Raw genomic sequence first — 27999 nt, forward strand, 5'->3', positions numbered from 1 at the left:
GTTGATTTTGTAATTCATTTTACAAGGGATGTAATAAAACTACATATGCTCTAACCAGATCAAAACATAAAAATTATCCCCTTCTTGTAATAGCAACCTATAATCACAAGAGGGGGCTGTCTTCCTAGTTTGTTCAGTTGTGACGCAGCAGTATGAGGTTTTAAAGTGCACTAAAAAAATCACAGTGAAGTGAAAACATTCATTCATTCTATTTCTGCAGATATCCAGTTTCATTAGAACATATTAATATTTCAAATAAATTACTTGCTTGAATAACAATACACTGAATTCTTCTGTTTTAGTTTTCCAAAGTAGTTTTGATGATGTCACTAAAATAAGTCTTTCCTTGTTCTTAAGCTGTTCCACCAAGATAAGATAAGATAAGATAAGATAGGCTTTATTGATCTCACGTTGGAGAAATTCACTTGTCCCATCAGCTCAATAGTCAATCAATAGTCAGAAGAAGGTGCCAAAAGTAGGAAAAGGTGCATCAGTTATATACAGCTGTCATGGTGCAGCTTTGTCTGCTGCATCATGCACATATTCAGGGCACTTTTCACCCTCCATACACCCCAGTCTCCTCTCCACCTCAGCAATCATCTACACCTGCCAGTCACTAATCAAGCCAGGACTCAATCCACCTGTCAGCTTTCCTATTTAAACCTCCCTCAGTTTGCCCTTCCCTGTCGGCTCGTCTGTTTACCACTGCTCGCCTACCTTTTCTTTGCCAGGCTGATTTCCCTTCGTCTCCATTCCTGCAAGTATTCACTCAGATGTTCTGCTGTTAATCCTGTCCTGCAAGTATTCACCTGCCGAACTGCCAGTTCCTGCCATCGCCATCCTCCTGCTCCAGCCCGGTACAGAGTGTTGGTTTATCCATCCTCCACTATCCACCACCTTCAATAAACTCTCTAAACTAAGCTCTGCTTGCGTGTGGTTGTGTTCGGGTTCACATAAATCATGACAACAGCGTATCTTCATTTATACAGTGAATCAAAAAGAGAAAAAAAATAAGAATAAAAATACAAAAGAAATCGGAGTAGGCATATGATATATGTACATTCAAGGTTATATATATATATATATATATATATATATATATATATTCACTTGGTGATAGCAGCAGAACTCACTTCTTTATTGCACAGTGTATTAAATAAATTATTGCACATTAGTTATTACAGTTGTAGTTACAGTTATGACGTTATAGTTACAGTTACAGTGCAGCATTGTATAATCTGATAGAAGCAGGAATGAATGACCTGCAGTAGCGTTCGTTTTTACAGACAGGATGTCTGAGTCTGGCACTAAAGGAGCTGCTCAGCTCCTCTACAGTCTGGTGCAGGGGGTGGAAGGTGTTGTCCATGATGGATGTGAACTTGGACAACACCCTCCTCTCAGCTACTTCCTCCACCGAGTCCAGAGTACAGCCCAGGACAGAAGTGGCCTTCCTCACCATCTTATTCAGCCTTGTTCTGTTCCGCTCTGCACTGCCAGGAGCCCAGCAGACGACAGTGTAGAGGAGGGCTGAGGCCACCACAGAGTCATAGAAGGTCTTAAGCAGAGGCCTGCTCACTCCAAAGGACCTCAGCCTCCTGAGGAGGTGGAGGCGGCTCTGGCCCTTCTTATACAGGGCGTCCGTGTTATGTGTCCAGTCCAGCTTATTGTTGACGTGAACACCTAGGTATTTGAAACTCTCCACAGTTTCTATGTCCTGCCCCTGGATGTTCACAGGTGAGTGAGGTGGGGGTCTTCTCCTGAAGTCGATCACCATCTCCTTGGTCTTACTGGTGTTTAAGCACAGATGGTTCTTCTCACACCAGTCCACAAAGTTCATGATGACCGACCGGGTCTCCAGCTCATTCCCCTCAGACACACAGCCCACAATGGCCGATTAAGAAAAATTATTAAGAAAAAGCGGACATTTAATTGCCTTTTGTTTTTACAGTCTGGTTTTTCTTCCAGGAAGAAAATTGCATACTAACATATATTATGAACTAAAGCTGTTTTTCCTGTGGAGGGAATTTATTATTGTTATTTATTTATTTTTGCTTCACCGCTGGACTATTGTAATTCTTTACTATCAGAAAGTCCAAAAAATGCAGCTGATCCAAAATGCTGCAGCGAGAGTTTTGATGAAAATTAACAAGAGAGATCATCCATCAATCCATCCATTTTCTGACCCGCTTAATCCCTCATGGGGTCACGAGGGGTTGCTGGTGCCTATCTCCAGCGTTCGCTGGGCGAGAGGCGGGGTACACCCTGGACAGGTTGACAGTCTGTCGCAGAAGAGAGATCATATTTCTCCAATTTTAGCTTCCCTTCACTGGCTTCCAGTTAAATCAACAATAGGATTTAAAATTCTCTTTGTTGGAGAAATATGAATGTAATCACTTTATTTCTATCAAGTTACAGCATTTTGATTTGTTTTAAGAGTTTGCTTTCAGGAAGGTTCTGTTGTATTTAACCTTAGACAGGGAGAACAAATGGTCCTCCCAGATAAGGCCGCAACAAAGCTTGCTCCCATGTTTGTTTTCAACCCCCATGTTGTAAATTCCTGAATCCTTCTGACCCAACCCTCCTGACCCCCTCTTTGATGTGTGATAATAAAGGCAGAAGGACAGAGATGACCCGGCGCAGACGATCCCAAACTCTCAGGGAGTGAAGTTCTCCGTTTGGGTTTATCCTCTGTCCTCTTCTATAGAACAGTCTAAACTTGTGTTGTGTGCTTTACGTTCTAGGATAAAAGGGGTTATCTTTAATAACCATAATACTCCTTCTCACACATAAAGCCCTTAATAATGAAGCTCATTCATATATCAGAGCTCTGATTACTCTGTATGTTCCTAACAGAGCCATTCGCTCTCAGATCCTGCATCCATAGTAACCACCATAGGTAGGAAACGTCACTTCCTCTTACCTTTCTGAGAATGCACTAAAATCTTCTGCAATACTAATGAATAAAATACTTTATCTTCCCTGAATAAAAATGATGGAAATAATATGCATATTTCTGGCTAGAAATGTCATAAAGATTTATATGCAGTTGTTTTGCTTAAATATTTACTTGTATATGTTAACTGAAGTAAACTTGACAGTCATGTGATCTGATTGCAAGTCAATGTAAATGAATATGCCAAATAAAATGTAGGACAGAAATGTATTAAGGAGCTAAATTGTGACAACACTACTGTTCCCCCTGTGGACCAATGTGGATATTCCACGTTTTCCAGTGAGACTGCTTTCTGAGTGGGAACCAGAGGGAGCTGGTTATAGAGTCCAGGTGCTGTGACTGAGAAGGCCCGATCCCTCCAATGTTAGAAGAACTGGGTCCATGACCTCAGGGATCCACCACACACAGAAACTCAATTAATCAGAAATGAAGGATAAGACCAGACCATTGAAAACTTTAAAAACAGACAATAACAGTTTAAAATATATTCTAAAATGGACAGGCAGCCAGCGGCAGGAGAACAGGCCAGGAGTTATTTGATCTCTACCAGACAGATTTCTACAAGATAATGTGTGTCAGGATGCAGCTTATAGGCTGCATGCTGAGCCTCTCTCCCTCTCTCTCTCGTTCCTGCGCAGCCTGATCGGTTTCACCTGGCAGGCTGCAATTAACCCGCAACTGCTTCCACCTGTTTCCACCCTTATTTAAACGTACCTCTTTCTGCTCTCGTCGCCGGCCCGTAGTGTTCACTGCAGCTCAGTTCCTCGCTCTCAAGTCCTGCAGCTCAGTTCCTCGCTCTCCAGTTCCGCACCTCTGGTCCTCGCTCTCAAGTCCTGCAACTCTGGTCCACGCTCTCAAGTCCTGCAACTCTGGTCCTCGCTCTCAAGTCCTGCAACTCTGGTCCTCGCTCTCAAGTCCTGCAACTCTGGTCCTCGCTCTCAAGTCCTGCAACTCTGGTCCTCGCTCTCAAGTCCTGCAGCTCAGTTCCTCGCTCTCCAGTTCCGCATCTCTGGTCCTCGCTCTCAAGTCCTGCAACTCTGGTCCACGCTCTCAAGTCCTGCAACTCTGGTCCTACGCTCTCAAGTCCTGCAACTCTGGTCCACGCTCTCAAGTCCTGCAACTCTGGTCCTCGCTCTCAAGTCCTGCAACTCTGGTCCTCGCTCTCAAGTCCTGCAACTCTGGTCCTCGCTCTCAAGTCCTGCAGCTCAGTTCCTCGCTCTCCAGTTCCGCATCTCTGGTCCTCGCTCTCAAGTCCTGCAACTCTGGTCCACGCTTTCAAGTCCTGCAACTCTGGTCCTCGCTCTCAAGTCCTGCAACTCTGGTCCTCGCTCTCAAGTCCTGCAACTCTGGTCCTCGCTCTCAAGTCCTGCAACAGTTCCACGCTCTCCGGTCCCGCAGCTGCTTCACGGTCTCAAGTTCCCCGCTCCAGAGTCTCCTCCCGGTCAGTCTCCCCGCGCTCCTCCTGTCAGCTAGCTTCCGCACCCTTCATCTCCGTCCATAAAGACTCTGGTTCTTCTCGTCATTTACCCTTCAGTCTGTACAATAAAACTCACTTCAAGAACAAGCTCTGTGCGTGCGTGCTGTGTCCGGGTTCATCCAAAGACAAATCATGACAATGTGAGAAACAGGTTTATTGTAATAATGAAATGTATTAAAATATCTAAATTAACATTCAGCAGGGTGGTAGAGGCAGATAGTAGCTTCACTACAAAAACAACATATTAACGAGTGCTAATATAAATTCCAAACTCTAGGAGAGAGAAGAAAGCAGGAACGTTGGGAACGGCAGAGAACAAAGCTAAAAAGGAGGAGATGTCAGGAAAATGTCTTCGAGCTGGAAGTGAAGGTTCTGCTGCTGCAGAACTGTCTGCGTAAAACAAAATAAAATATGGAGAACTCAGTGAAGTAAAACATGTAAGTTAGTAAGAATAATAATTAAAGAGAAGAAAGTGAGCTCTGAATCAGCGGTGAACAGGTTTGTCTGGTTGATGTTCTGCTGAACACTGTCCTCAGTCAAGAGTTGATGTGTTTCCTGCTCAGATCTCGAACAGCAGCTAAATCTGAATTTTATTATTTGAATATTTAAATAAAAGATTTCCCGTATTACTTGAACACAATTACTTTATTATCCACCCAGAGGAAGTAGAATGATGAAATAAAGCAACTTCTATATACTGGATGAAAGCATTATCTGCATATTTTCCAGAGAAAACTGAGATGAACTTTACTCTGCTTTACATGTTACCAGTGAGGATTGAGATTTAGACACAGTGTGTTATTCGTTGTTGGTTCAAATTTATACCCCTGTCTACATTTGTCTTAGTAAAAAACGTTTATTTTGACAGCTTTGAATTCATTTATGTTTTATTTTTCGGATTTTGTTTCACAGGGATTTTCAGGTCTTCTCAGCCCTACAGCTGAAAGGTTAATGCCTTGACTCGAACAAAAGATAAATGTGTATGTTGGCTTTATTGTTACTTTCTGATTTGTCTGTTTTATATATAGGTCTGGACTTTTGGTCAGTTTTAACAAATTAATATTATTTAATATATAGCAGTGGATTCTAACTCTGTCTTTATGTTTGGTGTAATCGACTTTTTAAAAAGGAAACTTAGGCTGAAGTTTTTGGGAGCTAATCTTTCTTCCATATTTCTCTTGTTTTTAGCTCCATTGTTCTTCCCATCTACAAGTATGGCTCAAGACATTTAAAAGTCATCAAGAATTCAATATTTTTTGTCACTCATTTCAGTGAATCTCATACATTATATACAGTAGCTTCATTACACATACAGTGAAATGATTCAAGCTTTTATTTCTTGTAATTTTGATGATCATGGCTTCAATGTTTCAGAAAATGTGAATGTTGTGAAAAAGTTCTAGCAAAGTGACAGAAAGTTAAGTGGAATTAAAAAGTGCGTTAAGAAAAGGTATACTTCAAACAGTGATGAACTGCAGCCTAGAGAGTAATGATGTGCAAAATCTACTGAAGGATTAGTAGAAGCAACAAGGAGTGGACTGAGGTGTGAGTCAGTGCATCAAGAGTCACTAAACACAGACAAATCAGGCACATGTGCTACAAATGTCGCAGCCCTCATGTGATGCAAAGGAGAAAAATAACTTGACCGTTGCTCAGTGGTTCAAAATGTTTCATTTTATCTGCTGACAAGTGTTTGGACACATTGATTTGATTTTCCAGCTGGATATTGAACCTGCTCAGACTGCCAAAGCTACCAAAAGCTGCTTCAGGACAACCAATGTTGCTCTGCTTGATTAACCAGCAGATTCAGCTTGACTGAACCCTATAGAGAATTGATTGGAGTTCATAGTAATATAATTTAGAATCAATGGTGTTTAAGCTGTAATTGTAAGGCAAGGCATCCATCCATCCATTTTCCGTCTGAGGGTGCTGGTGCCTATCTCCAGCACTCAATGGGCGAGAGGCGGGGTACACACTGGACAGGTCGCCAGTCTGTCACAGTAAGGCAAGGCAAGGCAAGGCAAGTAACGTTTATTTGTATAGCACAGTAGTTCTCAAGTAGTGACCACTCCACTATGGAGGATTACAATTTGTTAAATTACATTTATTCTGACAGAATCCACAGAAATCAGAAATGGTTCAGCCGACACCAGAAGTGACCTTTACTACAATAAAAGCCACCAGAAATCTTCTTCTCACTTAAACATTGCCCAACATGGTGAGTTGAAATTTTTTCATTCTTCAAATGGGTGGGGGGGGGGGGGGCGTTGCAAGAGAAAATATTTAAGGACCACTGGTATAGCATATTTCAGTAGCAAAACAAGCCAGTGCTGTACATGAAAAGAATATAACAAATGAAAACACAAAGTACATTGCAACGGAATAGTAGAATAGTTTGTTACAGATAAGTGGAGCATAAAAACTAAATGCTGCTTCTCCCTATGGGTTTGCAGAGTAGATTTGAGCCAGAAGACCTTAGTGGTCTGGAGGGTTGATACACTGATAACAAGTCTGTGATGTATTTAGGTGCTAAGCCATTTAGGGATTTATAGACTAACAGAAGTATTTTAAAGTCTATTCTCTGAGATACAGGGAGCCAGTGTAAGAACTTTAGAACTGGGGTTATGTGCTCTACTTTCTTAGTCTTAGTGAGGACGCGGCCAGCAATTGTAAGCTGATCAATGTCTTTGTCCCTGATGAAGATAGGCATGAACAAAATGTGTCGTCATCACCACCCACGTTCAGCAATGCTGGGCATATGCTGATGGGCACTACAGCAGTTTTTCAACACAATGTTGTACCTGTAAGTTAATGTGTAAAATGTTCATCTCACCCAAGTAGCAGTTGGACAGACTTCTCAGAAAAAAGGCATTTATTGAAATTATAACCCATTACCCTGAAGTGAATATGGAGAAGGATCAGTTGATGCCAGTGTAAGTATGTAAATAAGTAAAATTTATTTGTATAGCACCTCTTACAGATATTAAAATCACTAATTGCTTCACAATAAAAACAACGTAAAATACAAGCACACTAAAATTAAATGTACATCCTGGTCAGTGCTAGAGCCCCACCCATGCGCACCATGTAATGTGCATAGGGCACCAAGTGCTCACAGGGGCACCAAACAAAGTCATGTTTGAGGAATGAAAAACGGCCGTCCATTGTCTTAATGATTGATCAACACAACATCCATACTTGTTGCATCTAGTCTCCTCTGTAATTTAAACCCTGTTTCATTTTCTGTTTTATCGGTTTCTCCAGTTTCTTAAACAGTCAGCTGCTCTCTGTTCTGTTCCTCTCTCCTACTCAGGGCGCTCAGAGGAGCGGTGGATGATGTCTCTCATGGGGACAGCAAAACTATGATAAGCATCCCTTTGCATCCTTGATGGTTTTCATTTTATTTTTGCACTTTCATTTCTCCAGAATGAGGTCTCTGCCACTGAATATTTGAGTAAAAACAACTGTTTATAAACAGCTGAATGACTCAGAGCAAGCTTTGACCATCAGGTGGATACAGCGAGATCCTCATCACTAACATAATAACTAATAAACTGAGCATAAGCAGTCGTTTTCACTTATCATCTGAATGGTTCATAAACACAGTTTATGGGAAATATGCCCATCACATTGGTTTGAATATTCAAATGATGACAGTTTCTAGTGTAGCTGATAATCAGTGGTCTGTGTAGGAAATGCATCATCATTTGACTAAGGATCTTTCTCAGCAGAGCATCTAGATAAAACATTTACTTTTATTATTTAAAAGGGAAGCAGAGGTGAGTTATAGCTGTTTTTGTGTGGACTTAGTTTTACATTTATGAATGCATATAATGTCATAAAATATAATCATGAGAGAACAGATGTAAGCTCTGTGTTTTCTGTCTGCTCATTTTGGCTTCAGTTGCTCTGCTCAAACCTTGATATGAAATGTTGTTCTTCATCCAGCAGATAATAATTGTTGGAGAGAAATAATCCATCTGACAGCAAAGATGCTTTGGAGTCTGATTAAACTCTTTCTGATGGGTAATGATGTCTTATACATTACAACAAATAACCTTTCATAGCAGCTAATATCCCATGTTTAGGGAATCTAATAATTAAAAAAATAATAGACCTACATGTTTTATGTTAACAGGTCAGTGTTGTTTCATCCACTGTCATCTCTATGAGTATCACTACATTAATGTTAATAAGACCTGGACTGAAGCTCAGCAGTACTGCAGAGAGAATCACACTGACCTGGCCACAGTGTCTAACATGACAGACATGAAGAGACTCCTCAGTAACTCAGCAGGAGATATGAGGGAAGCTTGGATTGGTCTGTATGATCCACCAGGTGTCAACAGAACATGGTACTGGTCTCTGCCTGGAGAGGAGTTCAGTGAGAGTGAGACAGACTGGAACAGATGGAGAACCGACTGATAGAGGAAGTGGAGGAACTGAGAACTGTGGGAGAATGCTTAACAATCCTAAATGGCATGACACAGGCTGCCAGTGGATGAAATATTTCCTCTGTTATGATGGTGAGAATTTTGAGTAACATTTCTGTAGTTTTCATGTACATCAAAACATACTCTTTAGATGGTTTACTGTGTATTTTCTTCTGAAAAGAGAAAAAATTGTAAAATATCATGTGAGTTTAACGTTGAGAAACTTTAAAAACTGTAGTTTTAATGTATCAATTTGTTTATATCCATTACTCTTTAGATCATTTATTGTGTATTTTTCTCCAAACACGACAAAACATGACAAGTAAATGTGATCTAAGTTTATCTGTTACTCCACAGAAACCAACACAACACATAAATACCACTTGATTAAAGAGAAGAAGACCTGGCAGAAAGCTCAGAGTTACTGCAGAGAGAATCACACAGACCTGGTCAGTGGACAGAAGCAGCTACAGGATGGAGAGCTGGAGAAGGTGATGAAGTCAGTGGACCTAAAAACAGAAATATACTTTGGTCTGTTCAGAGACTCCTGGAGGTGGTCAGATGGAAGCAGTTTCTCTTTCAGACACTGGAACAATGAGTTGAACAATACTCAATACAACAGTGGTCGATGTGCTGTGACTGGGTTTGATGGTGAAGGCAGATGGAAGAATGACAGCTGTGATGTTAAAAAACCCTTCATCTGTTATGATGGTGAGTTGTTCTCATAAAATATGCAGGAAGAGTGCGTAATGATTTGAACTATGGATTATTTTATACAGTTATGTATTTAAGCATTTCTAAAATATCAAGTGTTTTAATTAATTATGTGTGTCTTAAGGAGCCAGACTTAAAATGTTTTGTTGTTAAAATAAGAATTTGTTTATTCCCATAAATTCCGTGGCAGATAAAGTGATCCTGATCAAAGAAAATAAAACCTGGAAGGATGCGTTATCCTACTGCAGAGATCACCACCATGACCTGGTCACCATCACCAACCTGGATGAGCAGAGATGGGTCCAGGAGAAAGCCAAGAAGGCCTCCACTGCTTACGTCTGGATGGGACTGCGCTTTAACTGCTCTCTGAAATTCTGGTTCTGGGTCTGTAAGGAGCATTCGGTCAGCAATACCAGCCAGGCCTCAGAACAGATGACTGACTGTGACACGTCTGGAGCCATGGATGCAGGAGGACAGCATAGGTGGTTCCAAAGAAATGACAAAGAGGAGCTGAATTTCATTTGTTTCAAGGTTTAAAGCTCATCTATTCTCTGGTAACATGGTTTTAATTTTATCTACAGGGAAATCTGGGATCTTTGTTTTTTTTATTTTTTTTGGGTTAGGAGTTTCAAAAATGAAATAAAACGATTTTTGCTTCAAAGTGGAAACTATACTGATATTGGGGGAAATAATATTCTGACTAAAAGAAATTGGAACTGCAGTTACTCCTCTGAAAGTCAGTCTGTATTCTTAAGAATACATGTACATACTGCTAGACGAAAAGTTGGCCTAAAACATAAACAGGTTTAGGTTAAAGGAATATAATTGCTCTTTGTGCAACTTTTAGTTTCTTTGTTGTTTAATGAATAGATTATTTGCAGAATGGTGCCTCTGCAATACATAGTTAAGTTTACTGGATCCTCCCTTCCCTGGACTCTTCTGACCATAACTCAATGTACCTACATCCTGTTTCTAAGCCACTGGTTACCAGAGTGGTAACACTCACAGTGAGGATATGGTCAGAGGAGGCAGAAGAAGCTCTGAGAGACTTCTTCAGCTCCACTAAGCAGGATGAGCCGTGTGATCTTCATGGGGAGGACTTGGATCAATAACACATTACATCTCAGACTACATCAACTTCTGTGTGGACTCAATTGTTCCCCTTATAAAGGTGAGGTGCTCCCGGATAAACCCAGAGATCAAATCTTTGCTGAGGGAGAAGGAAAGGGCTTTCTGGTCTGGAGACAAAGAAGAGCTGAGAGATGTGCAGATAAGACTCAGGAGGTAAATCAGAGAAGGTAAACAACAGCTACAGGAGGAAAATGGAGTCGTAGCTGCAGGACAACAACATCAGTGATGTCTGGAAAAGCCTAAAAATCATCCCAGGTGGCAAACAGAACGCCCAGGCTGTACAGGGCTGAGACGGGTGAATGAGCTGAACCAGCACTTCCTGAGGTTTGACCAACCCTCCCCAACCCAGCCTAACATGCTGCAGATACCGTCACCTGCCTGTTCTTCCACTCAGAACTGCACATCTTTCAGCTCTCTGCTGTCCTCCACCCCCTCCACTTCAGATGACTCCACTAATGACCCCCCTGCCCCTCCACCTCCATGTCCTTCTCAACGCTCCAGGTGAGGAACATTCTGCAGAAGACCTGCTGTCTGGACCTGCAGGTCCAGAAAGCAGAGAGACATTGGGGACACCTTATGTCAAATTTTAATCTTAATAAAATTTGACCTTATGTCAAATTTTAATCCATTTTGATGGTTTATTTATTTGTCACGATAAGCCCGCCCCTTTTTGATTGACCTCTAGATGACCTCTAGATAACCTTTAGATGACCTCTAGATAACCTACTTATTAATCAATAATTAATTAATGACTGATTAATTCATATAAATTATTGGAGAGACTGGAGAGACATTTTGGGGGTCAAGAAAGCGCTAGCTTTTTAGACCCGCCCCCCTCACAGCAGCCGATACCGCCCTTCTGGTACTCCATGTAACTTCACTGACCAGACTTTTAATATCTGAGACCATGAATAACTTGGTTGAAGGAACTACTACTTCGGCATCACCGCAGCACGGCTCCCCGGACAGTGACAAATTCTTCCCTGGACCGTACCATCCTCCTTCACCCTCACCAACCCCTGAATCCTCTTCTTCCGAAAGCGGTGAATCTTCCTCCCTCCCCAGGAGTATCCGAGGACTCAAAAATACCCTCAGGCCAAGGAGATCCAGCCTCCCTGGACCCTTCTCAGCATGACTCACAGCTTACGACGAGCCAAGCAGAGGGTGAGAGCGGGGCGGATGAATATGATGGCTGGATTCGCTTCGGCTTCATCAAAGCTGTAAAAACTGTGGTGCATCATCATCAAGTACATGCATGATAAGTGCTACGGGTGTAACAATGTCCGTCCTAGTTTGAGAGACCATGATTGTTTGGAGCAGGTCGAGGATGGGTTCTTTGAAAGCAAGCCCTATCCTGTAATGCGAGTACTTTATAACGAGGGTTTCTTCGGTGCTGTTCAACGATTTCTAGCTGCTTGCAACATCCATCAAGACAACGACACAGTCAACGCTGTCGTACAGGCCTATCTGTATGAATTGACGCAGGCAAAGGAGTTATTTCATACAATTCTTGACGGGTATGAGATGGTTGAAGAAAGCCCTGAATTACAAGATCAACTTGAAGCCATCACGCAGTACTGGCAGGGGTCTTGAAACCAAAGCATGCATGTTTTCTCTGGTCTTTCTCTAAATATAAAATGACTGTTTTTTACAATGAGTTTGTGATATATTAAAGTAGTATTTTCTGCAATAAGTTTTTCACATCGTATTAAAAAGAATGTCTTTTTTACATGAAATGATTGTTGTTAGAATTAGCCTGTGATATAATAAATTAATGTTAATAAAAAATATATAAAACCCAACTGCATTCCTTCTACACTTTTCTTTCAAGTAGAAAAAAACATCTGTTTGCAAAAACATTTACAGCCATGACGTGGGAACTAACATGGCACCACTCATCATTCTTGTTAATGTAACAGTGTTTTGAAACTCCAAATGGCCAGGAGCACCGTGTATTTGTTATATGTTAAGCAGCTTTCTGAGTTGCCACCCTCCCCTTAGATTGGTGGTGTCTAAACTTTTTCGCCCCACCGGGGCAAAACGGTCAAGTGGAAATTACTCACTGGCTGCAAAATTGTATTTTTTATTTTTAAAATAGTATTTTCTGTTTCAGTTTTACCTGCTGTACAAGAAAACTGAGTTGTACGTAATCTAGACCTCTAGATGACCTCTAGATAACCTAATTAGTTAGTCTACCTCTAGTTTTGAGTTTTGGTTTCGAGCTAAATTTGTGCCATTCTTAAATTGAGGTTGAAGAGAAATTCATTTCAAGGGCTTCAAATGGCCCCTGGAAATAGTTTAGGCACTCCTGCCTTGGGCCGTTGCCTACTAGGTAATCCCGTGGAGGCGGTGTGAACAACTAAGATAACATCTGCAGATATTATAATCACAACACACGTCCTCAGCCGCGCTTCTCCCCTTGCGCCTGTTCTCCGTCTCACTCAGCAGAGTTACAAAAGAGAAGCCGGCATGCACTTATGTAAAACCCAGTAAAATTAATTAATTAATAATAGCTTTTATCTGTAGCTCATTTTCTATTGTCTCCCTAGAGAGCTTGTCCATAAATTTGGCTTGTTTCTAAAAATCCAGACTCCATCGTTCCACTTCCAGCGTTACTCTACAAAGAGCAGAATGACATAAGGGAATATTGTTTTGCACAACATGATATCTAATGAAAACTTGAATTAAGTTTGAAGAGGTGTTTATTTAATAGCTTTTTAAAGTGAAAGTTTTAAAAGAAAAAATAACTTGATATAAGCAGATCTGGAAATCAGTTAAGAGACCGGTGCAAAGTCTTAAAATCAGCATCTCTACATGTGCTATCCCGTCCCACAAGCACATTAAGGTATCAGATATTAAGCCTTTTTTTAGTCTAATTGAAGCACAACTTCTCTTTTACCAGAGAGATGTGAAAGTTGGGTGGAGAACATGACAGGACACATGACAGCTGTGTTTTTGATATTGATTTCAGAAGTCTTCTTGTTGCAAAACATTAGCATTGTTAATTATGTGTTATATATTGGGAAATGGCCCTGCGACAGACTGGCGACCTGTCCAGGGTGTACCCCGCCTCTCGCCCGGTGAACACTGGAGACAGGTACCAGCACCCCCCGCGACCCCATGAGGGATTAAGCGGTTTAGAAAATGGATGGATGGATGGATATTGGGAAATGTTGGGGACGGAACTATGTTTAAGTGTTGTTGTGCTCCGGGGACCATTTTGTACGGGGCACATCCCAGATTGTCGGCTCTGTAGTGTGGTTCGGCTTTGCTTAAGTAAAATAACGACCGAGCAAGTTCCCTGCCTCCGTGTGGATTTATTGGATGTACTTATAGACACTCGGTTACTACACTGGCGACGAGGATTAAAACTGTGAAGCAGACGGGCATTTTAAAACGGAGCAACGTTCTTTTAAGCCATAACCATGTCGACGGTCGGGACGCTCAGTGAGTATGTGGAGGCTGACGGGGATTGGGTGGAATATGTCGAGAGACTGCAGCACTTTTTCGTGGCAAATGACATAAATGACCAGTCAAAACAACGGTCAGTTCTTCTTAGTGTATGCGGCGCCAAGACCTACAAACTGATCCGTAACCTGGCGTCACCACGGAAACCGGGAGAGTTAAGCTTCCAGGACATAGTTAAGCTAGTGCAAGACCACCATAACCCCAAGCCATCAGTGATTGTTCAACGTTTTAAATTCCACACGCATTCACGCAAGCAGGGAGTGTCAGTGCCTGCATTTGTGGCAGAACTCAGAGCTTTATCAGAGCACTGTGAGTTTGGAGATGTCCTGAATGACATGTTACGCGACAGATTGGTCTGTGGAATTAATGATGACAGTATTCAACGTCGGTTGTTGAGTGAAGCCAAGCTCACTTACAAAAAAGCGCTGGAGATCGCCCAGGCAATGGAAACCGCAACAAATAACACTAAAGATATTCAACAGGCAAGAGGTGGAGCTCCACAATCTGACACTGTGCATCACGTAACCAAAGAAAAGAAGGGTAAGCAGCAAAAGTCCGTGGAGTGCTACCGTTGTGGGGGCCCACACCTTGCAAGTGACTGTGGTTTCAAAGACTCTGTGTGTCACAACTGTCAGAAGAGGGGTCACGTTGCCAAAGTGTGCAGGGGCAAAAACAAAAAAAAGACGGATTGGGGTGGAAAGCAAAACATGTCTACACATCACCTGCAAGAAGAGGAGGAGCCTCAAGAAGAGGAAGAGTCTTCTTATAACATGTTCAATCTTCATGCAATCAGCCAGCCCAGGGCAGAGCCCATCTACGCTACAGTGAAGGTGAATGGTGCTGATCTGAAAATGGAAGTGGACACTGGGGCTTCAGTGTCTGTGCTGAGTAAAAACACATATCACCAACTTTGGCAAGCAACAAAAGCACCTGTTTTAAAAAAGTCGGACATAAAACTGAGAACATACACGGGTGAGTGCATTTCAATCATTGGAGCAATTGAGGTTGACATTGATTATGAAGGACAGAAAGCGGCAGTGAAGCTGTTAGTGGTCAAGGGGGAGGGGCCTAGTCTGCTGGATCGTGATATCCTGCAGAAAATCCGCTTACAGTGGGGACACATCTGGGGAGAAGTGAAGCACATGACAGCAGTGCAAGACATAATTGCCAAGTACTCAGATGTTTTCAAGGATGAGCTGGGCACCCTTCGTGGCACCACAGTGAAATTGTCCGTGGACCCCAAGGCTCAGCCTCGGTTTTACAAACCACGTCCAGTGCCATACGCCATGAGGGTTAAAGTAGAGGCGGAGTTAGAGCGGCTGCAGCAAGCGGGGGTGATCGAGCCAGTGGAATTCTCCAACTGGGCCGCGCCCATAGTACTGGTGATGAAGGAAGATGGTGGAGTGCGAATCTGTGGGGATTACAAACTGACAATTAACCAGGCCTCCCAACTCGACACGTACCCTCTACCTAAAGTGGAGGATTTGTTTGCAATGTTAGCGGGCGGCCAAACTTTCACCAAGCTGGATATGAGTCATGCGTACCAACAGCTTCTGCTAGATGAGGAGTCAAAGCAATATGTGACTATTAACACGCATAAAGGGCTGTTCAAGTACAACCGCCTGGCATTTGGTGTTGCATCCAGCCCAGGTATTTTCCAACGCACGATGGACAACCTGTTTCAGAACCTACCGCATGTAGCAGTGTACCTGGATGACATTTTGGTCACAGGAAGTACGGAGGAGGAACATGTGCGGAACCTTGACCAGGTGCTGAGGAGACTGTCTGAGGCGGGACTGCGCCTCAAGCGTAGTAAGTGCGTTTTCCAAGCTCAGAGTGTCACATACCTGGGCCACCGGATTTCAGCTCAAGGTCTGTCCCCAGTGGAAGAGAAGGTGCGGGCGATAAAGGAGGCCCCGAGCCCGAAGAATGTAGCAGAGCTCAGGTCCTTCCTGGGGTTAGTGAACTATTATGGTAAATTCTTACCTGATCTCTCCACGGTGCTGGCCCCGCTCTACAAGCTGCTGCACAAAGACAGTTGGTGGAAATGGCAGCAGGCCCAAGAAGAGGAGTTCCAGCAGGTAAAGAGACTGTTGCATTCAGACCGACTGCTGGTGCACTTTGACCCTGCTAAGGAGGTCGTCCTGTCTTGCGACGCGTCCCCTTACGGCGTGGGGGCGGTCCTTTCACACCGTCTGGAGGATAGAACTGAAAAGCCCATTAGCTATGTATCACGCACACTGACCACAGCAGAACAAGGGTACTCACAACTGGAGAAAGAGGGACTGGCAGTAGTATTCGCTGTGAGACGGTCTCACCAATACCTGTATGGTCGGCAGTTTGCAATTTTCACCGACCACAAGCCCTTGATGGGGCTGTTCAGTGAGTTAAAAGCCATTCCTCCCATGGCATCTGCAAGAATCCAGCGGTGGGCACTGACCCTGTCAGCATACCAATATCACATAGTGTATAGGGCAGGTAGGGAAAATGGAAATGCTGATGCTTTCAGCCGCTTACCACTCCCCGACACACCGGGCCACACGGTTTTCCCACCAGAGACAGTTTTTCTGATGGACAGACTGGCAAACACCCCAGTGACTGCAAAGCAGATCAAAACGTGGACAGAGAGGGATCCGGTGTTATCACAAGTAAAGAGGTGGGTGATGCAGGGCTGGCCAGTGGCAGTCGGAGAGGAGAGATTCAAGCCGTATGCCAAGCGCAAGTTAGAACTGAGTGTTCTGGATGGTTGTATCCTTTGGGGCTCCAGAGTGATCGTCCCCCTTCCAGGGCAGGCACAGGTGATGGATGCCCTGCACGATGCCCACCCGGGTGTTTCTCGAATGAAAAACCTGGCCAGGTCATTTGTGTGGTGGCCTGGGATGGACAGTGCTTTAGAAGAGAGGGTCAAGAAATGTTCACAATGCCAAAGCAACCAGAAGTTGCCGGCGGTGGCCCCACTGCACCCGTGGCAGTGGCCAGGCCGGGCTTGGTCCAGGCTCCACCTGGATTTTGCAGGTCCGTTTATGGGCCAGACCTTCCTAGTGCTGGTGGATGCGCATTCAAAATGGCTTGATGCACACATCATGTCAAAGATGACAGCAGCCATCACCGCTGACAAGCTCAGAAGCATCTTTGCCATACACGGCTTACCAGACACCGTGGTGACAGACAATGGTCCCACTTTCACTAGTGAAGTTTTCAAGGAGTTTATGGAGAAAAATGGGATCAGACATGTCTGCTCTGCTCCCTATCACCCCGCTTCAAATGGACTAGCTGAGCGAGCTGTGGAAACACTGAAAGATGGATTGAGGAAAATGACAGGAAATTCTCTAGAAACCAAGCTCTCTCGTTTACTTTTCCAGTACCGGATCACTCCACACACCACGACAGGAGTATCTCCCGCAGAGATGCTTTTGGGGAGGAGGCCAAAGTCACACCTTGATCTCCTTCATCCTGACATAGCAGAGAGAGTGATCCGGGGGCAGGACACACAAAGGATAAGGTGGGATCAGCACGCAAAAGACAGGCTCTTTCGGCCAGGTGACCATGTGTATGTTAAGAACTTTGCTACGGGTCTGCCCTGGCTGCCAGGAGTTATTCAACACCAGACAGGACCGGTGTCCTTTGTTGTGGATTTGTTGGACGGCAGGCAGGTGCGTAGGCACCAGGATCACCTACGTGATCGCTATGATGAAGGAGGGGAGGGGCGTCAACTAGGAGAACCCAGGAATAGGGCATTCAGCCCCGCAGGCTCAGCTGAGGTGCCCCAGGCACCAGAAGAAGATCAAGGCACATCTGAAGAACCAGCAGCTCCGGACACTCCGCTGGCCAAATCAGCAGGCCCGGGCACGGCGGTGGCCCAATCAGCAGGCCCGGGCACGCAGGTGGCCCCCAGGCCAACCCAGCTTGAGGGAGCACCAGAACCGAGGAGATCAACAAGGCCACATAGGCCTCCCGAAAGACTGAACTGGTAACGTCTGATGTTAATAAAATAAAAAAAAATATAAAAAAAATAAAAAGGTTTGTGTTTAAGTCAGACAACAGACAAGGCACTTTAAGTTCAATCCAAAGTTAGACTGAGAGGTACAATTTTTTTTTAACGTGTGCCATAATATGTTTACAGTTAAAGGGGGAGAAGTGTTATATATTGGGAAATGTTGGGGACGGAACTATGTTTAAGTGTTGTTGTGCTCCGGGGACCATTTTGTACGGGGCACATCCCAGGTTGTCGGCTCTGTAGTGTGGTTCGGCTTTGCTTAAGTAAAATAACGACCGAGCAAGTTCCCTGCCTCCGTGTGGATTTATTGGATGTACTTATAGACACTCGGTTACTACATTATGAATATAGGCTAAATATATTTCCTTTCATCGCTTGACGTCTGAAAACACTACATATCTTTTTTTTCTAATACCGACTACTTGTAATTTTTATGCAAATTATGATAAATTTGTTAGTAGTTCATGAGATATTTTGATATAGCAAATACTTCTAAGTATAAACATGTTAAAAATTGAAGAACTTTTGCAACGGAATATTTCTTTTCTAAAATGAAAATAAAACTTGGTAGTTTTTGGTCCGGCTTTTTCCTGTTTTTTTTCAGTTCCTCCTCTCACTCAGCTCACCCTCCAGGTTCGTGTGGGTAATTATATTTCTGATTCATTTTTAGTTTTAAACAGCACCCCTCAGGGGAGCGTCGTTAGTCCAGTACTATTTTGTATTATGATAAACGATGTTTATAAGAAGGTTAAACCTGACATAGGAAAATCACTTTTTGCAGATGACGGGGCAGATTAGAAAGGGTAAAAAAATTTAAAATCTTGGGGTTGTGGTTTGATAGATTGCTTACGTGGAAACTATTCAATACTAAGAAAGTATTGAATATTATGAGGTGTTTAACAGGAGGTGTATGGGGAGCTGATCGTATCGCATTGAAAAATGTATATATTGCATTAGTTAGATCAGTTCTAGATTACGGTTGTATTGTTTTTGACAATACAAACCGTATAACGTTGAGAATATGTTGTGGACCAGGAAAATCAACTCCAATATCGGTGCTTCAGGTGGAGGTTGGAGAAATGCCATTAAGTCTTAGAAGGAAACAGTTGAGGGTAAATTATTGGACTAATTTACAAAGTCAAAAAGAAACATCTAACAAAAAGAATACTAATTGAAATTGGGGAAAGTAGTAAAATTAAAAAGGAGGTAATTAGTAAGGGAATTATTCAGATAATTGAGGAGTTAGGAATCAATGATTGGGCCGTTAGTCTAACTACCTTAATGCCAGCTATACCATCATGGTTACTACCTCAACCTAGTGTTGATCTTTCTTTGTTATAAAAGCTTAGTTCAAGCAATAACATGTTTAGTATAAAAGCTTATGTGAACACTTTGATACATGAGAGATATGGGTATTATGTACATGTATTCACGGATGGGTCAAAAAATCCAGAGAATGGAAAAACAAGCTGTGCTTTTGACATTTCTGAATTAAAAGTTGAGGTGTTTAAAAGAATAACTGATCATTTCTTGGTTTATGCAGCAGAAATGATGGCAATCATGTTAGCATTACAATGGATAGAGGAAGTCAAACCCATGAGAATACTAATATGTTCAGATTCAAGTGCAGCATTGGCTAGTCTCAAAAGTGTATCATCTAAATGTAGGGAGGATATTATGTTAGAAAGTTTGTTATCATTATACCGAGTACGTAGTCTGGGGATTGATGTTCAGTTTTTATGGATTCCAGCACATAGTGGCATTCAAGGGAATGAGATGGCAGATTCTTTAGCTAAGAAGGGGTTGACGATAAATACAGTAGACATAGAAGTACCAATTAGCAAAGCAGAAATTAAATTGTACATACGAAGCAAAATTAAGGTTCTTGAAAAGGAAGGTTCTTAAAACACATCTGTTTTAAATATCCTCCATATGAAGAAGGTTCTACAAAGATTTTCTTGTAGATGTAAATAATTAGCGGATAGCTGCAATTTTCTTGCTTAATTTTTGAACCTGACTTTTAGTATCTGTCCTGATGCATCAATCTGGGCTGAGTCTTTAGTGCTTTTTTTTAAATTCAGTTAAATTTTATTTATATAGCACCAATTCATGAAACATGTCATCTCAAGACACTTTACAAAGTCAAAATCAGTCATATTATACAGATTGGGTCAGATTATACAGATTGGTCAAAGAAAATTCAAAAAAAAAAAAGAAAAGGGAACCGGTTGATTGCATCAAAGTCTTGACAAGCAGCATTCACTCCTCCAAAAAGTAATCGTCTGCATTGTCCGTGGCTTTGCAGCAATCCCTCATACTAAGCAAGCATGAAAGTCTGTCTTGACACTTGCTGCTAAGCACTAGGGCTAATTTGGAGTGACATTAAAGGAAGCAGATGGGACTGATTGTTCAGCCGTCAGAGAGGGCAAAGACAAGGAGCAATCTCTGCACTCTAGATGCAGATAAGTGAAGTTGATTCTCACAGACAAACTGTGTAAGATGTTCCATTACTGCTTTGCGTGATTTTCTCTTCTTTTTTTTTCTGACCAACTACATGGATAAAGAAAATGCTTGGTGTTGTAATGAAAAAGCTAAGCGTAATACATTTGTCTAAATGTGAGGCTCTCACACAAACAATCAAGTTCAATATATATATTTTTTAGTTTGGAAGCAGAATGAACGGTGAGTTCCAAGCCCACACCACAATGTGGAAAATGTGTATGGAATCGCAGAATTAGACGTGTAAAAATGGAATATGGTAAAGCTTTTTAGATTTTGCCCGTGAAACACAAAAACATTCACAGAGGAAGGGCAGAAAGCCTGTCTGAGCTTACTCAACGCTGCATGCTGCTGCATGCTGCTGCATGCTGTTGTAACACTAATATCCATGACGTACAAAGCAAAACGTTTTATTTATAAAGAGGACAATAAACCTTTCTGCAGGTTTTGTGCACATATAAAGTATTGGAACAGCAAAGACTACGCTATAGAATTAAGAAATAGGGCATTTCAGTACCTCATCCGTCTCTACACAACTGTTTAACAGAGCACTAAAACTGCAGTCCTTAGGTTTGAAAAACAAGGTGTACTAAACTTTACAAACTGTGTTTCAAAGACTAGACAAAGACAAATCCAACTGTAAAAGCTTTTGTAACTGCACCAGTTTTATCATCGTCTTGTTTTAGAATTTATGGACATATCGATAATAAAACACAACTTCAGTTCAGCCAGGGTTAAACGTTTTACTCAAATGCCAAAAATGTTGAAAAAATTCAGAAAGAAAGAATATTTGATTCTGTTAAAAAAGAAAGCTATGTGTTTTAGTATGTGAAGTGTTATGTGTTATATTAATCAACAGTGAGGTAAAATGAGAAGCCCCTGATATCGTACCTGCAACAGATAACTAAGTTCAGTTTTCATGGAAGTTGAGCATCTTGGGCCCGCATTATGTCTTTTAAATTGTGTCATTATTGCAGACCCTGTCAAAACATTTTGCTTTTTCATGATCATAGGTCGTGTTAAGTTTTTTTTCATATTTAATGCAGTTTCTTCATCACAACCGTTTTTTCAGCCATTCCTCATAAATTACTTAGATTACTTGTGTTTTATCATCACCTATTGGTGGTTTAATAAACTGCAGCTAGCAATCAACCCCTGAAGCAGATTGAAGGCCATACTGGTCGCCACTCCCGTCAGCTAAGAAATTAAAACTGAGGTTAAAGCTGAGTAGCTCACCAAAACTGAACATTAACAGCTGTGGAGATGTTGCTCCAGTAGAGCTGTTTTGATTCCACCTGCAACATTAATATAGTACGGTTAGAATTTGTTTTTTTAAAACATGAACGTACAGATCCATCCTGACCCAAACAATAGTTCAGGCCGCTGCTGCTACATGTAACATTGATTTTACAACTAAAGTAAACACATTTTAACTCAACTTGTTTTTGATGTGAGGAGCTGCCATTTTGGATCCGAGAATCGGACTTAAAAAATTTCTCCAACTTTCTGAAGGTAAATTCCGACTATAGCGACTTTTAGAGTTGATATTTTTGATAGCTCAGAAAGCAAATGAAATGCAATGTAAACTAAAACCTGGTTTCAAACTAAAAGCAGTATATTAGCATTTATCTTCAGGTGAAAGACATAGCTAAAGACACCTTTACTTCAAAGAAAATTATGTGACTTTTACTCCATGTTTAAAACAGTTTTAAAATTTTAGATGAAAGTTTCTTGTTTTTAAAGGGTGTTGAGTTAATAAAAATAGCCTAAACGAGCACTAGTATAATAGTCTCAGAGTTAGAAATGGACTCAGATAACAACCAGCAGAATGAGCTCAGCCAAATTAGGCTGCAGAATCAATATTTCAATATTTTCTTAGAACAAGAGATAATGTATTATAAGCACACAGTTTTACTTTAATGTAAATTTCTGCCTAGAAAGTAAATAACTGAGGTAATACTCCAGGTCAGGAGTTGGATCCAAAGCTGAATAAATATATTTTCACACATAAAATGTTAAACTTTCCATGTTTTAGTCTGCTGTTGCAATGATCCAGATATTTCTTACTGAGATATTTTGGCTGACTGTCCTCATTTTCTTTCATTTAATGTATATCTGGTAACATGAATTATTGCCGTCATAAGCAGCATGTCCTTCCTCCTGTTTGAACATTCAAATCTTGAGACAGAGCTGCTCATGTGATCCATGTTTTTCAGAAGTCGTCATTTAACCCCGGAAAGTTTCACCAGAACATCAAGAAGTAATTGATATTAGGTATTGTCCGGTGAATATCAGCCCAAACAGCTCACATAAGGACAATAGTTGAAAGGGTGTTTTGAGCACTGACAATCTTTTAACAGCAAACTCTGCACACATATAGAATAAATGAGTGACAACTTCTCTTCAAGGTCAAGAATGTATTAACAGAAATAAAATTAACATCCAGAAAACACCACTATATAATGCTCTTTATCTGAATGAACACTACATTTCAATCAACAAATCCTCTCTACTAGGCTAGTGAAACTGTGCAGCTAAATAAAAGCGACCTGTCACCCTCCCAAATACAGACTCTGAAATCACTGCTTCAGAAATACTCAGCAGTATTTAGTAAACACTCAGAGGACAGAGGTCGCACGAGCACCATCAAGCATCAAATCCGCACGGGTGATGCCACTCCAATCAAACAGAGAGCATAATGGGGGACACCTGAACAGAGAGCTGAAATACAAACTCAAGTTGTAAACCTCTTAAAGGCAGATGTCATCGAGGAAAGCTACAGTCCCCGTGCTGCGCCAGTGGTTTTGGTGCGCAAGAAAAATGGCATGTGGCGTTTCTGTCTGGATTACAGGAAACTCAATGTGGTGACAATCAAAGATTCCCACCCTCTTCCAAGAGTCGACGATGCACTGGATGCTTTGTCAGCCTCTGCTTGGTTTCCACAATGGACCTGCAACATGGTTATTGGCAAGTTGAGCTGGATGAGAAAGATCGTGAAACAACACCATTCACGACAGGCAGTGGACTTTATCACTTTAAAGTTATGCCAATGGGTCCTACAAATGCGGCAGCTACATGCCAACGCTTGATGGAAATGGTACTTCGTGGCCTCCCGTGGAAAACTTGCCTTGTGTATTTGGATGATGTCCTTATCTACAGCCGCTCTTTCAGCGAACATCTCCAGCACCTGGAAGAAATTCTCTCCAGATTCCAGCCAAGTGGCCTGAAGCTGAATCCATCAAAATGCAGTTTTGCCAGGGGTGAGGTGCAGTTTTTGGGCCATGTTGTGTCCAAAGACGGCATTAAGCCAGACCCAAGAAATGTGAAAAGTGTTCAAGACTGGCCCGTTCCACAGTCAGCTACGGAGGTACGAGCATTTCTTGGGCTTTGCTCGTACTACCGGAAGTTTATCAGAAACTTTGCACATCACAGTGTCCCTTTGCATGCACTCACAGAAAAGTATGCATCTTTCCAATGGACTGCTCACTCTCAGAATGCTCTTACTTACCTGAAACATGCACTCACAAATCCTCCAGTGGTTGCATTCCCTGTTCTCACAAAAGCAGAAAGGAAATGGTCAACTTATGACAGAGAACTCTGGGCCATTGTTTGGGCCGTAAGACATTTCCGCCACTACCTCTACAAACAACCGTTTGTTATCGTCACCGACCACAAACCTCTTTTGGGTCTTAAGAAAATATCTATTGACAATGACAGAACTGGTCGTCGTGCTCGCTGGGCTCTTGAACTTGATCATTTTGAATGGACTGTCATACACAAAGATGGCCACCGCCACCTCAACGCAGATGCAATGTCACGTTATCCAGCTGACATCGGAGAGCAGATCACCTTTCCCAGTGTTCCAGCCAATCCCCATTCTTGTCCCAGTCCTGTAAATCTGTTGGCGCCTGTCAGTTAGGTTCATCACAGCCCCTGCAGTAATGATCCTGAGCCAGTGTCCGCGTACCTGACTGGATCATAGCCTTCTCCAGCCTCTTTACAGTGTGTTCCGCAGTCTATCTCCTCCACCTTTGTGCTTCACTTCCCCGAAGATGATTTCAAAAAGGAACAGTAACAGGATGCCATACTGTCTGAGGTCAGTGACTGGAAAGCTAGAGGTCAGAAGCCACCATATTGGCGCATGAAAAAACGCCCACCTGCTGAGAAAGCCCTATGGCACGAGTATCACAGACTCACCTTTCATAATGGTGTTCTCTGCCGTAAAGTTTTCAACCCTTCCACAAAATCAGTGCTGCATCAAGTAATTGTTCCCCACTCTCTCCAGGACGCTGTTCTGAAGATGCTGCATGGGAATCCAGTAATGGGTAATTTATCGGCTGATAAAGTCCTGAAACGTGCTCAGCAACTGTGTTACTGGCCCTTTATGTCACGTGATATCAAGGTATGGTGTAAACAATGTACTCCATGTGAAGCAAGACGAAGTCCCACACCTCATCTGAGAGCTCCGATGAAAACTATTGTCGCAACGGAACCATTCCAGCTCCCAATCACAAGTCGTGGGAACAGGTATGTGCTTGTTGTGCAAGATTATTTCTCCAAGTTTGTCAACCTCTATGCCACTTCAGACCAGCGCTCCACAACAGTTGCAAAATGTCTGTTTGAAAATTACATTTGTGAACATGGCATCCCTGAGATGCTTCACACTGATCGAGGACAGCAGTTTGAGTCTGATCTGCTGAGACATCTGTGTAAACTTCTGGGCATTCAGAAAACAAGAACTAGCCCATATCATCCTCAGAGTGATGGCATGATTGAGAGATTTAACAGAACACTAATTGATCAGTTAGCAAGGTCACTTCTCCAACAGCCTGGTGACTGGGATGACTGTCTCAACCAAATTGCTTTGGCTTACAATACCAGTCCTCACTCTACAACCGGTTTCACACCATTCTTCCTCACACATGGACATGAGGCCAGGATGCATATCAACATGTTGTTACCTGATAACACACCATCTTTATCCACTCCAGGTTCCCCTGCTAACTATGCTGCACAGTTGACTCTGAAACTTCAGTCAGCCTTCAGTTCTGCCGCAGGGAATAGAGAATGTGCCCACGATCAGCAGAAACGGCAGTATGACAAATGTGTTAGGTACACTCCCTATGTTCCTGGAGACCTTGTATGGTTGAATGACCCTACCACGACTAGGCAAAGACTTGCTCCTCACTGGAAAGGCCCCTTTGAAATATTGGAGTGCCTTGGATCTGAGGCAGATTCTCCTGGAGTGACATACAGGATTCACTACCTCCTGGATCAATCTGACAAGTCCCAGATTCTCCACTACAACCGCCCCAGACCCTACCATGCTCCTGTGCCAGATTGTGGACATAGGACACTGGTTGGCGACGTTTTCCAGCCTCAAGTCCCTCCCTTGACTGCATTGTCTGGTGCCTTGCCCTATGAATCTGCAAAGTCAACAGCAGCAAAGATCTCCGACTTAACTGGCTGCAGCAGTGCTCCCTCTTCGGCACCTCCTACTGGCACTCCACAACCTCAGCCCCTGTCCCGACCGCACATTCCCCTGACTGAGGCTTCATCCGCCATCCCTGTTGGCCAAGTACGTCAGTCTAGCACTGTCCCCTCTGCCCTTCCTCGAGATGCTAGTTCCCTGCCACGCCCCGGCAGACGTCCAGTTAGACCTCCCACGTACCTTAAGGACTATGTTCTGAAGTGACTGAAGTGAGTAATGGACTGAATTTGCTTTCATATATTTGTTTGCAGTTGCTTGTTTTCCTCTTTATTTTGTTTGAAACAGGGTCGTTTCTTTTGTAGAAGGGGGAGGAAATGTAAAGTTCAGTTGATTTGGTAGTTCATATAGTTATATTTTATTTAATTCATGACTACATCTTTAAGATAGTTAGTTTGATCTGCTTTTCCTTAGCTTAGATTCTCATTGGTTTGTTGTTGGTCATGTGACAAAAACAAGGAAGTGCGGCTGTGCTGGAGGTTGGAATAAGACATGGTCGCAAAAGTTCATCTGTCTCCATTCTTTTGGTTCTCCTTCTGGAGAGTGATCCAGACACCATTTATTCGAACCCTCACGTTACATTAATCTTAAAGTATGTGGAATGAGATTAAATTAGTTTAACTAATTTAGAACAAAATTTGGTATGTTTTTTTAACTGATCCACAATTCAAATCCTGAGTTAAACAAGGAATGAATTGCAAAAAAAAAATCGATAACCATTAGGACACATGATTTTTATTAATGTAATTATTTATCTTGGAAATAATTCACTCAAATCGGTAACTTAGGAAGCTTAAAGGTGTTGTAGCAGACCATCTACCGGAAATGACGTATCTGGGAACTTTCTGTGTCCATTGTTTACATTAGTGTTTTAACCTTAAGCTACACGAAACACCAATAAATCAACATTAATGCTCCCAATTAATACTATAATAATGCTTTTAACACTATCGTGCAATGACAGAGCATGATGAAGACCAGCGTTAGGTTTAAACTCTGTAGTTACGTTTACTAGGGCACTAGCAGTAAGTTAATCATGAAGCTAGTAGCGAATGATGCTCGCAGACATTCGGAGCTAATTTAAAAAGACTTTTAAGCTCTTTTAGGTTGTAATGAGCAGACACAATCATTAATGCCCCATCGGTGTATAAAACCCTAATGGAAATAAAGTTTTTTATAACCGTAAAACACACCCAATGCATCAGCATAGTATGGTTTCATGAATGCTAGCAGGAGCCAGCCTGTTACCTCTGTTATGCCATAAGCTGGTTGAATATGCTTATTATTATTATTAATTATAATTTGGTATTATAATTTAAATAATAAATCATTCAACTCAAAATTTCGCTATAACAAATATAGTTCAAATGGTGGTGATGTTAGCTATAAGCTTATAAGTATTTATACCACTAATGCATTAGTTAACTTGCTGTTATGAACTCATTTATGCTGGAATAAATGATCAGGTCGGACTGTTAACCGACCAGGTTTATCCAGCAGGCTGTGAGAACCCCAATGTAACTGCAATTAGAGTTTAAATCCTTATTCCTTATCACCATCCAATGATATTGTCTCTGTATTAATATCAGATGTTAACTCCAAAGGAGGTTAGCTCTGATTTCTGAATAACCATGTAACTGTGAATTGGACTGAACACAAAACAATGTCTATTCCACAGTCGTGGTTTTATTGAAACAAAAGCAATTCCCTGTTACAGTAATTCTCTGATTCAAACAACTTTGGAATTCTTACTCATTACTAAACTAAAACATGCAAAATATATATGTGGAAATAAAGAACAAAACAAAATAAACAATGGATTAAAATGAGCGGTTAGCA

At 42.0% G+C, this 27999-nt stretch overlaps 2 protein-coding genes across 2 annotated transcripts; both read left to right on the forward strand.

Moving 5' to 3' along the window:
• The first annotated feature begins 8690 nt into the window (after nucleotides 1–8690).
• On the forward strand, nucleotides 8691–10253 carry LOC110368080 (putative C-type lectin domain family 20 member A). The gene is made up of 3 exons (XM_021315112.2): nucleotides 8691–8820; nucleotides 9221–9574; nucleotides 9768–10253. The coding sequence occupies exons 1-3, from the start codon at nucleotides 8691–8693 to the stop codon at nucleotides 10112–10114; spliced, it is 831 nt and encodes a 276-aa protein (XP_021170787.2). The 3' UTR covers nucleotides 10115–10253.
• A 3880-nt stretch (nucleotides 10254–14133) lies between these two features.
• LOC118565902 (uncharacterized protein K02A2.6-like) lies at nucleotides 14134–18150 on the forward strand. The gene has a single exon (XM_036146969.1). The coding sequence runs from the start codon at nucleotides 14134–14136 to the stop codon at nucleotides 18148–18150; it is 4017 nt and encodes a 1338-aa protein (XP_036002862.1).
• The last annotated feature ends 9849 nt before the right edge of the window (nucleotides 18151–27999 follow it).

This window comes from Fundulus heteroclitus, chromosome 14 (genome assembly GCF_011125445.2).
Source record: "Fundulus heteroclitus isolate FHET01 chromosome 14, MU-UCD_Fhet_4.1, whole genome shotgun sequence".
In the NCBI taxonomy this organism is placed as follows: domain Eukaryota; kingdom Metazoa; phylum Chordata; class Actinopteri; order Cyprinodontiformes; family Fundulidae; genus Fundulus; species Fundulus heteroclitus.